Raw genomic sequence first — 11,854 nt, forward strand, 5'->3', positions numbered from 1 at the left:
GAAATATTGATATGTCCCACCCTCATTATGTTTGGATGGCATCATGTTAACAATGTCTTTAAAATTGTCTTAAATTTCCTAGTTCTCTTACGCTAATGCAAAGCACCAATAATTAATTTGATGTTATTTTCTTGAATTGTAAGGGGCGTCTGCCTAGCTACCTAAGTCAAATCCCTTTGATGTAGTTCCCTTTTTGTCAACAAGGACTGAATTGTGGTCCTGGTAGGACTATTGACACTTTTGTCCATGCAACCCTAAGTACAAGCTCACTTGCCCAAATTCCAAGTTGGCTGTAGTTTTAGACAGCGTGTTTAGGAGCTGACTGCTCACTGTCCTACAGGTGGCTGTGATCAGGGCACCAGTTCCAGAATATCCTAAGACTTAGACCTTATCTGCTGAGAACAAGTCTGAACATTAAAGATGGCTGGTTATACTCAGTTCATGATCAGAATATCAAAATAGCACAACTATTATTGTTGTGTGGCAAAGAACATTTGGAGGTAGAAGATGTGTATACAGCTACACACCAAATGAAGACTGGAGTTGCACTGACTTGATCAAAGTTAAGACACAGAAACGCCACATACTTTTTGCAATACATACAATTAATCTCACATTTCTGAATTAAGTATTAATCCTTGCTTTTTTGTGTATTAGGAAACAGACACAAAATTGTCCAAAGCCATTTATTTAGTATGAGACCCATATATTTTTTTAAGAGTTCACCTGTTGTGTTACCTTTAAAGAATTTAAACCAAGATTTTTACTAGGATTTCTAACATGTCTATGAATCACAGCTAGAAATGGAAACATTTTAGGTTTGACATTCATTTTTAATAACTTGCCAATTTTTAGTAAACACTTTTACATAAATTTTATGTAGGCTGCATGAATAATCCAATATACAAAATAACTGACTCTTTTCCATGCTCTTCTGTTTTGTATTTTTGAGGATGGGATTGTAAAATTTAAAGTATATAATCTTGAAATATTTCTAAGTTTTTATGTTTAACAAAAGTTTACATTATAATAAACTCATTTATTGAGTGGCTTAAGGTGCTGAAACTCAGAGGTTGCTTTGGAATTTTCTTACGGGCTATGGGCATTATCTACTTTAACTTTTTAAAAGCACTACACTTTTCCATTAGTTATGAAAATATTAAATTCATCTCTGTTCTCACCAATGAAAAGACCTTGATTATACTGACACTTTTTTCTAGTTACCTTTCTTGTATAATCTTGACTTTATAAACAAATGACCATACTTGAATTTTAGATCTTACTTTATTTAAGTCCATGCTAATGTATTTACATCTTACTGATTATGATACAGACTGTCTTTGTTGGGTTTCAGTACCTAAACAATAATGCACTATGAATAACAAGGTTATTTTTACAAGGTTATTTTAAATTTTAATTCTCAGGCTATCTAGAAACTGAATAGCTTAGACCAGACTTCTGATTCAATACCAGGATTTTTTTCTGAAAATGAAGTGGTTGCCATCATATTTCCAGTAGTATATTCTTGAGCTAATGCAGTGTAACAATAACAAGAAAGCCTTCTGACAACTTGATGGACAAACAGTACTGCAACCTAATTTCCATTTATACAAAAGAAATTAACCCTTATACACTTAAATCATTCTTTTTCTGAAGCAACTATAGTGGGTATTTTTCCTTTTCAACCCACTCAAGTTATTTCAGACATTTGCTGGCCCTTTCACAAGTGTTTAAACAGTCAAGCACATTAGTTTAAGAATGTATAATACTCAAATTCTCATTCTTACAATTCAGAATGACTGGTTTAACAAGATTTAGTTTACAACTGTACTATTCATCAAGAATGTACTTTTAACTCTGCAGGTAGCACTGTGGAACTAAGGGGAAGTTATCTGACTGTCCAGGCATCTTATTTTCTCCATAGTACAAAATTGTCAGATTCTTACAATCTCCTAGAAACAGGCATATGGAGAATATTTTATTAAACTTGTAACATCTCTTAAGAGCATAAAATAGAAACTATGATACAATTTAATAGGTATTTTATATAATTTATATCCTTTACAAATAGAAAGTAAATACAATATGTTGAATCTATGGTAAGATTTTGAAAAATCTTCAGATTAAGCAAATTTAGCAAAGTCCTTTAGATGCAATTTCTTTTGGGTTTACTGCAACGCTTTTTGTTATATTGTATGTCTTGTAAATTCCAATAAGTCTATCTGAAATCTCAAACATATTATTTCGAAGAGAAATTATTATGAACTGGGCATTTTTTGTTTGTTCCTAAAGAGAAAAAAACATAATAAATTAGAAAAATTATACATATATATGTAAATGTATGAATCATAATAAAGATCTAACTTCACTTACCTAAAATATTTCTTAGGCAATAAATTGAACATGACATTGATAATTAATGTGAACAAGAATGACAACATGGGTAATTCATGAGATAGTATCTGGGTTAGAGAAGAACTCAGGTATTTGGAAGGATAGTTGCCTAGTAGAAGTCTTGTAGTAGAAAAAAGATCTGGGAAAAGAAAAAAGTTCTACCTGTGTTTCTGCTACTAATTTACATTTATATTTTACTTTACCAAAATGGAACTATTTCGCTCAAATAAAGTGGTCTCTATTAATACCATGGGAGTAGAGAATGGCAAAAGCTTGAAAGAATCCAAATAATTCCATGTGTAATGTTTAGGGAACACATTAATTCTCAGAATGAAAAGCTCTAGATGATTACTTACATATATGTAAAATGCAACAATAGAAACATTTTTGAAATCAAGGGCTGCGTCAATCTCATCCATGAAGTAGAGGGGAGTGGGTTTATAGTGATGAAGAGCAAACACTAAAGCCAATGAACTAAGTGTTTTCTCTCCTCCTGAAAGGTTGAAGATCTTCTTCCAACTTTTCTTAGGTGGTCGAACACTGAAATAATTAAGAAAATCTCGTCATTTAAATTACTTGTAAAACTAAATTAAGACTCCATGATTTGTTTCCTGTAATTGGCTTCTACCACCTTCCTTGGAAATACCTAACTTGCTTTTTCATAAATATAAATTATTGGTGGGTTATTTTATAAAAATATTATTGGAGGATGAACACATAAGAACACCCAACGAAAATTTAAGATTTAAACAGTAGATCAGTAAGTCAGTCTTGCTAGTCTTCCTATTTCCCATGAATACTGGAGTGGGTAGCCTATCCCTTCTCCAGGGGAACTTGCTGACCAATGAGCTGAACCAGGGTCTCATGCATTGCAGGTAGATTCTTTACCAGCTGAGCTACACAGGAAAACTGTAGGCAAACTAGTTATTTATCAAATAAAATACGCTGTAGACTTAATTGTCATATCCCACCCCTAAAAAATACTAAGTTTGGGGAATATGTACAGAGATGTTAACAGAAAAATCCAAAACTTGGTATATGGCATCATTACAAACCTGAACGTGATTCCTTCAGAGAAAGGATCCATGCTGTCTACAAGGTCCAGCTCAGCATCGCCTCCCAAAGTAAGCATTTGGTAATTTTCCTTTAATTTATTTGTTATTATATAAAAACCTGCCATGAATTCATTAAGTCTTTGTTTTCGAAGATCTTCATATGCCTGTCTAAAATTATCTCTTTCATTAGTAATTTTATCCAATTCTGCTACCCGTTGTAAATATAATTCTTCCTATGAAAAGAATATGAGAAAAACACGGTATACATTTGACATGAGAATTAAAACTGCTAATTATATAATAAAGGCTTAACAATTTAGGCTAAGGACTGAAGAGACTTTCTGACCATTACACATGAGTCGTTTACTTGTACCTTCTTTTTATAATCTGCAATGGCGCCAAGATTGGGTTTCATTTCATGACACTGGGCTTCCAAAACTGCAATTTGATTGGTTATAGAATCTGGGTTCTTGATTGCTTCAAGCTCTTCTGGGCTTAGAACTGGAACCTTTTCAACGTGATTATCTTCTATGGGATGCAGTGATATTTTTGAAATCTATAAAGTTGGATGAATATTGGAAAATGCAGTGTTACAATTCATTGTTTCAAAAAAAACCTCCCAGGGACTTCACTGGTGGTCAAGTGGCTAAGAGGCTGCCTTGCAATGCAGGGGATGTGGGTTAGATTCCTGGTTGGGAAATTAGCATTCCACATGCTACAGAGCAACTAAGCCCTGGTGCGACAGCTAGAGAGTTCATGCACTGTGATAAGAGATCCTGCATGGAGCAACTAGGACCTGACAGCCAAATATATTTAAAAAAAAAAACACACACACAAATTTAAGACAAATTACCAGAATGACATATAATAAGTGGTGACTCTTTAGTGTATCAACTATTTTTCAAAGGACTTAAAAAAAAAAATAGTAGTAGTGCTCAAGTGTTCATGTTCAACCTCTGTATCAGCCCTGGGATGAAAATGTTGATTAATTCTAACCATTACTCTTATTTTTCTGTATATAATAACTCCTATATACTGTTCATTTTGTTCCCTATAAACCTGAGATATGATTATATAGCCTGAAATTAAGAATTACAACATACTTCAAAAACACAAACCCCAACTTTTTTCATAAAGGGTATTTTAAATTTACACTTGACTAACAATTCTCACCTCTTTTTGCCAATATTTTATTTTAGAATTATGTTCACCAATGTGACCATCTATTTGTTCAAGTTTCAACTTAATACTAAGTGCATCTTTTTGGAGAGCATGTTCATTTTCCTGAATTACTTTTAGTTCTTGAAGTAGGTTTCGATGTTCTTTCTGAATTTCTGGTAAGGATGCCTAGAAAACAAAAAGAGCTGCTATAGATATGATCTCAGAATAGGGATTTTCACATTACAAAGATGAAGTCAGCACTCTCGCCTCATGCCTCTTTCACTTTAAAGAAAATGTTTTTATTTACAGTAAGTTAAAATAGTCATTTTTTATTACACAGATGGAAGTTAATATAAGTGTAACCTACTGAATGCTTACTACACAAGGTACTGATGTCATCCATAATTCTCTACTGCTTCAAAGAGCACCCTCTCCCCATCTTACCTCTGCGTCATTTGTATTCTTTACAACCTCTGCTGCTTTGTCTTCAAGACTTTTTAGCTCTGTTGTTAAGTCATCTACTTCTTTCTCAGTATCTTTTATTTCTTTCTCTGTACGTAAGACACTGTCTTGTGCTTTTTTAAGATTTCTAAACAAGCAAAATCTTATATTAAAAACTTTTCATGACATTAATGTGACAGTTTTCGATCACAGATTTAAAAAAATGTTTAAAAAAACTTATGTTTTACTAAAAATCTTTCAATTGATTTTTATGTTTGTACACACATTTGTGGGATGTTGTATATTTTATTAAACTCTCAAATTAATGAAACTTCCTTATATAAAATTTTCGTTTCATTCAATCTTAAGACTATGAAGCAAAATTGTCCACTGTATTATTATAGTCTTGTCATTTTCTTGTCAGACTGGAGGTTCTTAAATCTTTAACTCTTGAAACTGTATCTTCAAGTAAATTACTTCCTGGTTCAAGTCAGGGAAAATAAGTGTTTTGGGCAGAGGGAGGAAATGGGCAAAGGACACCAGGGATGACAATGACACACACACACAACTATTTTCCCCTGTGACTGATACCTGTGTTTAGGTAAAACACTGCTTATTAATTAGCACCTTTTAACAAAGGACACTACAATAACTGAATAACCAGATAAACACTATGCAACCAATTTATAATTCTAAGACAAACAGCTGTTTACATTTCAACATTGTATACATACTGTGCTTTATTTTAGAATACTTTAATACTCTAAAATTTAAAACAAGACCTGTATTATGAATGTATTAAAAACTTTTTGGGACAATGGAATAATCTAAAATTTTCAGTTACTAAAACAATTATGCTAATAGATCTCATCCTTCTTATTCTCCTAAGACCTAGATCTATTTAAATGAATCACCATCTAATCCTCTAAACCAGAGAAATGAAACTCTTAACTTCTGTGTCCTCACAACTAGGGAGTTACATAACCACATTTTGGTAAGCCATACCTGTTTTATCAGTTTTCACAAACTAATCATATAATGTTTATTATTGGCCTCCACCTATTAAAATCCTACTAGGTAACAATGTCAGATCTTAATAAGTAACAGGAAACATTTATTAGACATTAAATTTAAATATTAATCCTTTTCAGTGTGATGTGGGGAAGAGGAAGACAGGGTAGTATGCAAACTCTACCTGTCAGCAGTCTTGATTGCCACTTGTGCCTTAGTAATAGCAGAAGCACATTCATCTAATTGCTTATTTATTTTATCAAGTTTGTCTTGTTGAGCCTTGAGTTTATGGTTATTGATTTCTACGATGATATTGTGTAACCTTTTAACCTCAGCTTCCACTTTACCAGCTCTCTCAGCCACATTGTTATACTCTGGGGGATAAAAAAAGTAAAATTAATTTGTGTTTCTACACTAATAAGCATAATTTGTTAGATGCATTCAATAAATTTCTTCAGTCAATACAACTTAACCTGATACATGCAAAAGAAACTTTAAACATTTGAGGAAAAGGGCCTCAAAAACAAAGCAAAACCCCAAACGCAAAACCAGAATGCCCTATATGAAAACAAATGGTGTTACAACAACATATAGTTAATTCTTTGGCTCAGCTGTGAACATAACCCATATTTCTTAATGGCTTCATACTGTGAAGCTCTTTACAGAAGTTTATAGAGTACTTTGACTATTTGTCTTATAATGATTTTTTACCCTTAGACTCTGTACCCAACTACAGACTGGGGGTGAAGAAGCTGTGGTTATTTAATTCTGCTAACCCTCAAATTCTCTTCTCTATAACAAAGTGGGGGAGATAGAATAAAGTGGCACTTTTCTCTGTGGCACAGAAGGCTCTTAAGTTGCACTTCCTAGATTCCCTTGGACCTAGTGTTTAATAGACATAAATTTAAGTCCATTCTATCAAGAAAAATTCATACAATTTGGATAGCAAAAGTGATGAACTGAGCATGTTTCTGCTGGAAGTCATGGAAAAGTTTTCTTGGTGGCAGTAGAGAATGTGATGTTCTGTCAAGAGTTTTGTGAAAACTGACAGGCAATGGCATTAACTTTGATGGGGTGGATTATAATAGGTAACAATGTGCTTCTGCTGTTGGCAGTTATAGTGTCATCTTCCTACTCTGAGAGACGGCTTTTCAATTGTAGAAGAGGCGGTATAGTTTCTTTCACGGTTTTGCAGAGTAGCGCTGGAAATTATTCTTAGCGTTTAACATAGAATTTAAGTTATCACAATGATCCTATAAACAATCATTTTCTCTCTTAAATGCACACTCCTGCACCAAAAATCCTATTTACACTAGCCAGAGTGGATTCTGTTCTCCATACCTGAACCCTAATCATTATATGACGTAGAAAACATGAAAGGTGGCAAAAAGGTAAGGGGTTCAAGCTATCTATACCTATGTCTAGAAAGGAAGCAGATATCGTGCCAACTTATAGAAACAAACTCCCATAAAGCTTCTGTGGGAGGTATGTAGCATTTAGCATAGAAGAAAGCAGGTAGGATTTGCTGAGAGGAAAAGACTTAACTGTTGTTTCCTCTTGACTGTCTATTCTCTGTTAGGTAAGAGGGAATTTCAATATTCTCCACATTTTACAATTATCTTTTTGTTCCACATTTATCAGAGAATTCTTTAGTCTGATTTTAAAAGCTCATCTAGTGAGTTTAATTAATTACAATGTCTATTTTTTGTATTTCTGAGATCACCACTTGATTTAAAAAAAAAAAAAGCTAAACAAAACCCTGCCCCTTTTAGTCTAACTCTCCCCTCTCCCTTAAAGATACTAGATTTATTGAAAGAATTGTTTTGCTAACAGTGGCGAGTCTGTGCTCAGCTCCCTTGTGGGGTAGAGTGCCAGCTGCTGTGGGGTCACGGCGTCATGACTTACACTGGGATGGACCAAGTACGCAACTGCAAAGGGCTCCATTCTTCAGAACATCATTTTCCTTATTTTAAAGTACCTAACATGCAGTAAATTTCCCTGCCTATTTATAGTAGCATGTCTGTTAGAAATAGGAGGGGAAAATGGACATAATGTAATTTCTAATTTCAAAGTCACCATTTCATACCAGCTTGCTCCTTTTATTCTCCACACATTTGCCAGATTTTAAAAATCTAAATTAATGTAAAATGAAATATTTAATCTTAAAGATATGCTTGCATAAGTGGGCTTCCATATCAGACATTAAGAAAGTCTACTAATAATAACCAGTACTTCCACAAGAGGAGATGGCTCCTAATAAAGTCAAGGAGTCCTTTTCAAACTACAAATTCTTGTAGTCTCTCAATGAGAGTGTTGTTATGAATGATAAAGATTTATTTTTTGTTTGACCACTAGGTTCCATCAAAGCAGTAACAAATACTGTAGGTACCCTGGGGAAGGAGCCCTGGGGAAGGAGGAGTAGGGTGAAGTCTGTGTCTGCAAGAACAAAACACAAATCCAAAATAAATGCAAGGGAAAAAAAGGTCTTGTCAGGTTATGTCACCTCCCTGTGTATCACTCTGCAGTGGCTTTTGATTTCCCCTGGAGACATGGCCTATGAGGCTCTACATTATCTGGATTACTCTATCAGTTAATTCTAGGGATTCCTTGCTAGAAACTTCTGACATACTACTTTCTGCCCTAGGGTCTCTACATTCTTCCTGGAATGCTCTTCTCCCACATTTGCACTCATACTTCCCTTGGGTCTCTGCTCAAATCTCTAGCAGTAGCCTGTCTAACCACTGTGTCTATCTGAATCCCCATCCAGTACCATTTTCCTGGTTTTACTTTTATCACCTAGTACCACCTGTTATAGTATGTGATCTATTTGTTTAGTTTCCTTATCTCTTAAGGGTGAATTCCTTGAAAAGAGGGACTTTATTTTGTTCACAGCTTGATCAATAGCATCTAAAACAAAGCTTGGTCAGTAGCAGATACTTTTTTGAGTGAATACCTCAGTATTAAAAATATAAATAAAAAAATATATAAATATGACTACAAAAATAAAAAATACAGGTTTACATTAATATGCAATGTGCACAGTAGACATCTGTCTGCTTACAATCTTTTCACTTCTTTTTCTTTTGCAAGAAAAGGCCCTTATTTTTTTAACATTTGGATAATTGCTCCAATTCCAGTCCATCTAATACTTATGGATGAACAATCAGTATTTGTCTTCCTTTGCTCATGAACCAGACTGTAAAAAGGGTCTGTCTTGATGTGATGAAGGCTGTGTTTCCTGGGGTCACTGAAATACTGAGAAACTCACCGTTACCTCCTCCTGCGCTTAAGATGATACCTATGTACATTTAACTGAAGCCAACATGAAGTGGGTTTCCCTGGAGACCTCTTTTCCAGGAGACCTTCCCCCGGAGAAGGAACTGGCAACCCACTCCAGTATTCTTGCTTGGAGAATCCCACGGACAGAGGAGCCTGGTGGACCATGGGGTCACACCAAGAGTTGGATATGACTGAGTGACTAGATGACCTGAACATGGAAATAGAAGTGGGCTACTCAAGTACACGGCCAGAGGATTTTAATGTCAAAGCCAGTTCTGACTATAAGCCTATGAACTAATTCCCTTTCTTGTTGAGTAACTTTGGTAGAACACTTACATGTTTATATATACAGAGGAAAAAAGAAATTCTGGAAAGAAAAATGTATGTTCTTTAAGTTCTCATTAACAGCACAGGTATTGGAATCAGATTGCCTTCATCCTGAATTCCTATATCACCAACATATATTATGTGACCTTGAGCAAATTATATAAACCATTCTGTGCCTCAGTTTTCATATCTGTCAAATGACATAATTTATTAGTACTCACTTTATAACCGTCTGAGGACGAAATAAAAATAAAAACCGTGTAACAGTGGTCACTTGAATGTAATATATATACTCTACTATTTTTTATTCTACAAATTGTGATCTTAAACATTACAAATATTACAAACCTGTTTTTTGACAATATAGGGGAAAAAGTCTGTATTTAAACATACCTGTCTTGAAAGCATTAACATTTTCTTCAAGCAATTTCTGCTGTTTTTTGTCAGGGACTGTAGCAAGTACATTAGCTTCAAGTTCCTTAACTTGGACATTCAAATATTCTTCTTGCTCTGATAAACGCTACAGAATGTTTTAAAATTCAAGGCCAGTATTTTAACTTACAAAAAATAATATTTGCTTTAAACATTTTAAATTTAAAAAGGTTCTTAAAATCTTTAAGAAAAACACAAAACTAACAAGAAAAGGCAGAAAACAAACAATAAATACAAAAATTGAAAATGGCCAACAAAACACATGAAATGTATAAATTCATTACAAAGACAAGTTAAATGCTATTTTTTAGTACATCCGTGTAGCAAACTTAGAAAATATTGAAGACTACTTAGTGTTCACTTAGAAAAATTATTTGCATATGCTACCAGTAGTAAATAAATGAGAACTTTTGGAGAACAATTTGGTGTTATGCACCAAATGCTTAAAAACATTGTACACATACTGGCTGTTAATTATAATTTTAGCACTAAGGAAATAATTGGATGAGCATATTAAGGTATGCCTAACAAGAATATTTAAAACATAGTGGTGTACACAGCCAACACAGAAAAACCTTTATCAAACTGTGGTACAAACTATGTCAATATAATTGCACACAAATTAAACTTACATTTGCTTGAAAAGGAAACTAATTACTGAGTGAAGAAAAGTTACTATAAGACTATAAAAATCCATATGCAAATTTAGTAGGTATATCAACATCTACCACATACATAAACACATACAAGCAAACTAGATACTGCCACTAAAAGTTAAAGGCCATACACAAAAACTGAAGGTGATAATCTTTTGCGTATTTTCTAAAAACTTTCCTGGTTTGGTTTTTTTAAAGAGACTGTGGGCATGAAAAAAAAGACTGTGGGTATGCATTGCTTTTGTATAATTAAGAAAACTTTCCACTTTATAAGGAGAATAAAATAAAGGGTCATTGTTACAGGAAGACACATTTCTGGCAAGTCCAAATGGAAACCAGAAATAGCTATGGCTGGAGCAACATTGTGACAGGACACTTATCATTAGTACTCAAGGAAGCAAAAAAATCAACAGACCCTAACCCAACCTCCCCCTCCCCTTTATATTTTAAAAATTATAAGCAAACAATAAAATGCTTCTGCCAAATTTCTGTTGAATTCCAACAGTTTCAGCTAATATTGGTAAAAAGGTACCTGGATGCTTGCAGAAAACTTTTCCAATGTATTCCTCATTTCTCGTTCACTATGCCTTAACCTAAGTATTGCTTCTTCCAGTTGTACTTTCTGTTCCTGAATTTGCACTGCTTTTTGAGAGTCTCTCTGCAACTGTGATTCCATTTTATTTACCTACAAAGAAAAATACTAGTGAATTAAGTTTACTCCAACAAGAGTTATTTCAGATTAACAGCAATGTATGAAATGATGAAAACCCAAATTTCTGATCTTAAAGACTAGAAACAGGGAGGGAGGTTCAAGAGGGAGGGGACATATGTATACCTATTGCTGATTCATGTTGCTGTATAGCAGAAACCAACACAACACTGTAAAGCAATTATCTTCCAATTAAAAAAAAAAGACCAGAAACACACCAAACACCCCAGTTTCAATTCTAAAACCTAATGCTTAGGAGATGGTCAACTAATTTCTGCATCACAGATCCAGGTGAAAAGACAATTTTAAGTGTTGTATAATCAATTATAGTTATAGTGAAGGCTTACTATCCAAATACTTAAGAGGAAGAATATAAACTACTTCAGAAC

At 33.9% G+C, this 11,854-nt stretch overlaps 1 protein-coding gene across 2 annotated transcripts in view; it reads right to left on the reverse strand.

The window, feature by feature from the left end:
- Positions 1-1,265: 1,265 nt before the first annotated feature.
- The window catches only part of SMC4 (structural maintenance of chromosomes 4), a 32,743-nt gene continuing 22,154 nt past the window's right edge, over positions 1,266-11,854 (reverse strand). Inside the window, exons 16-24 of one of the 2 annotated variants that reach the window (XM_070466501.1) lie at positions 11,289-11,441; positions 10,062-10,188; positions 6,247-6,436; positions 5,055-5,199; positions 4,623-4,796; positions 3,823-4,005; positions 3,450-3,682; positions 2,751-2,934; positions 1,266-2,286 (exon numbers count right to left, since the gene is read on the reverse strand). In XM_070466501.1, coding sequence (XP_070322602.1) covers positions 2,134-2,286; positions 2,751-2,934; positions 3,450-3,682; positions 3,823-4,005; positions 4,623-4,796; positions 5,055-5,199; positions 6,247-6,436; positions 10,062-10,188; positions 11,289-11,441 — 1,542 coding nt within the window. In that variant the 3' untranslated portion in view covers positions 1,266-2,133. Of the gene's footprint in view, positions 2,287-2,372; positions 2,935-3,449; positions 3,683-3,822; positions 4,006-4,622; positions 4,797-5,054; positions 5,200-6,246; positions 6,437-10,061; positions 10,189-11,288; positions 11,442-11,854 lie in introns of those variants that run through there. The other variant, XM_070466502.1, reaches the window with a different exon arrangement.

This window comes from Odocoileus virginianus, chromosome 4 (genome assembly GCF_023699985.2).
Source record: "Odocoileus virginianus isolate 20LAN1187 ecotype Illinois chromosome 4, Ovbor_1.2, whole genome shotgun sequence".
NCBI lineage: Eukaryota > Metazoa > Chordata > Mammalia > Artiodactyla > Cervidae > Odocoileus > Odocoileus virginianus.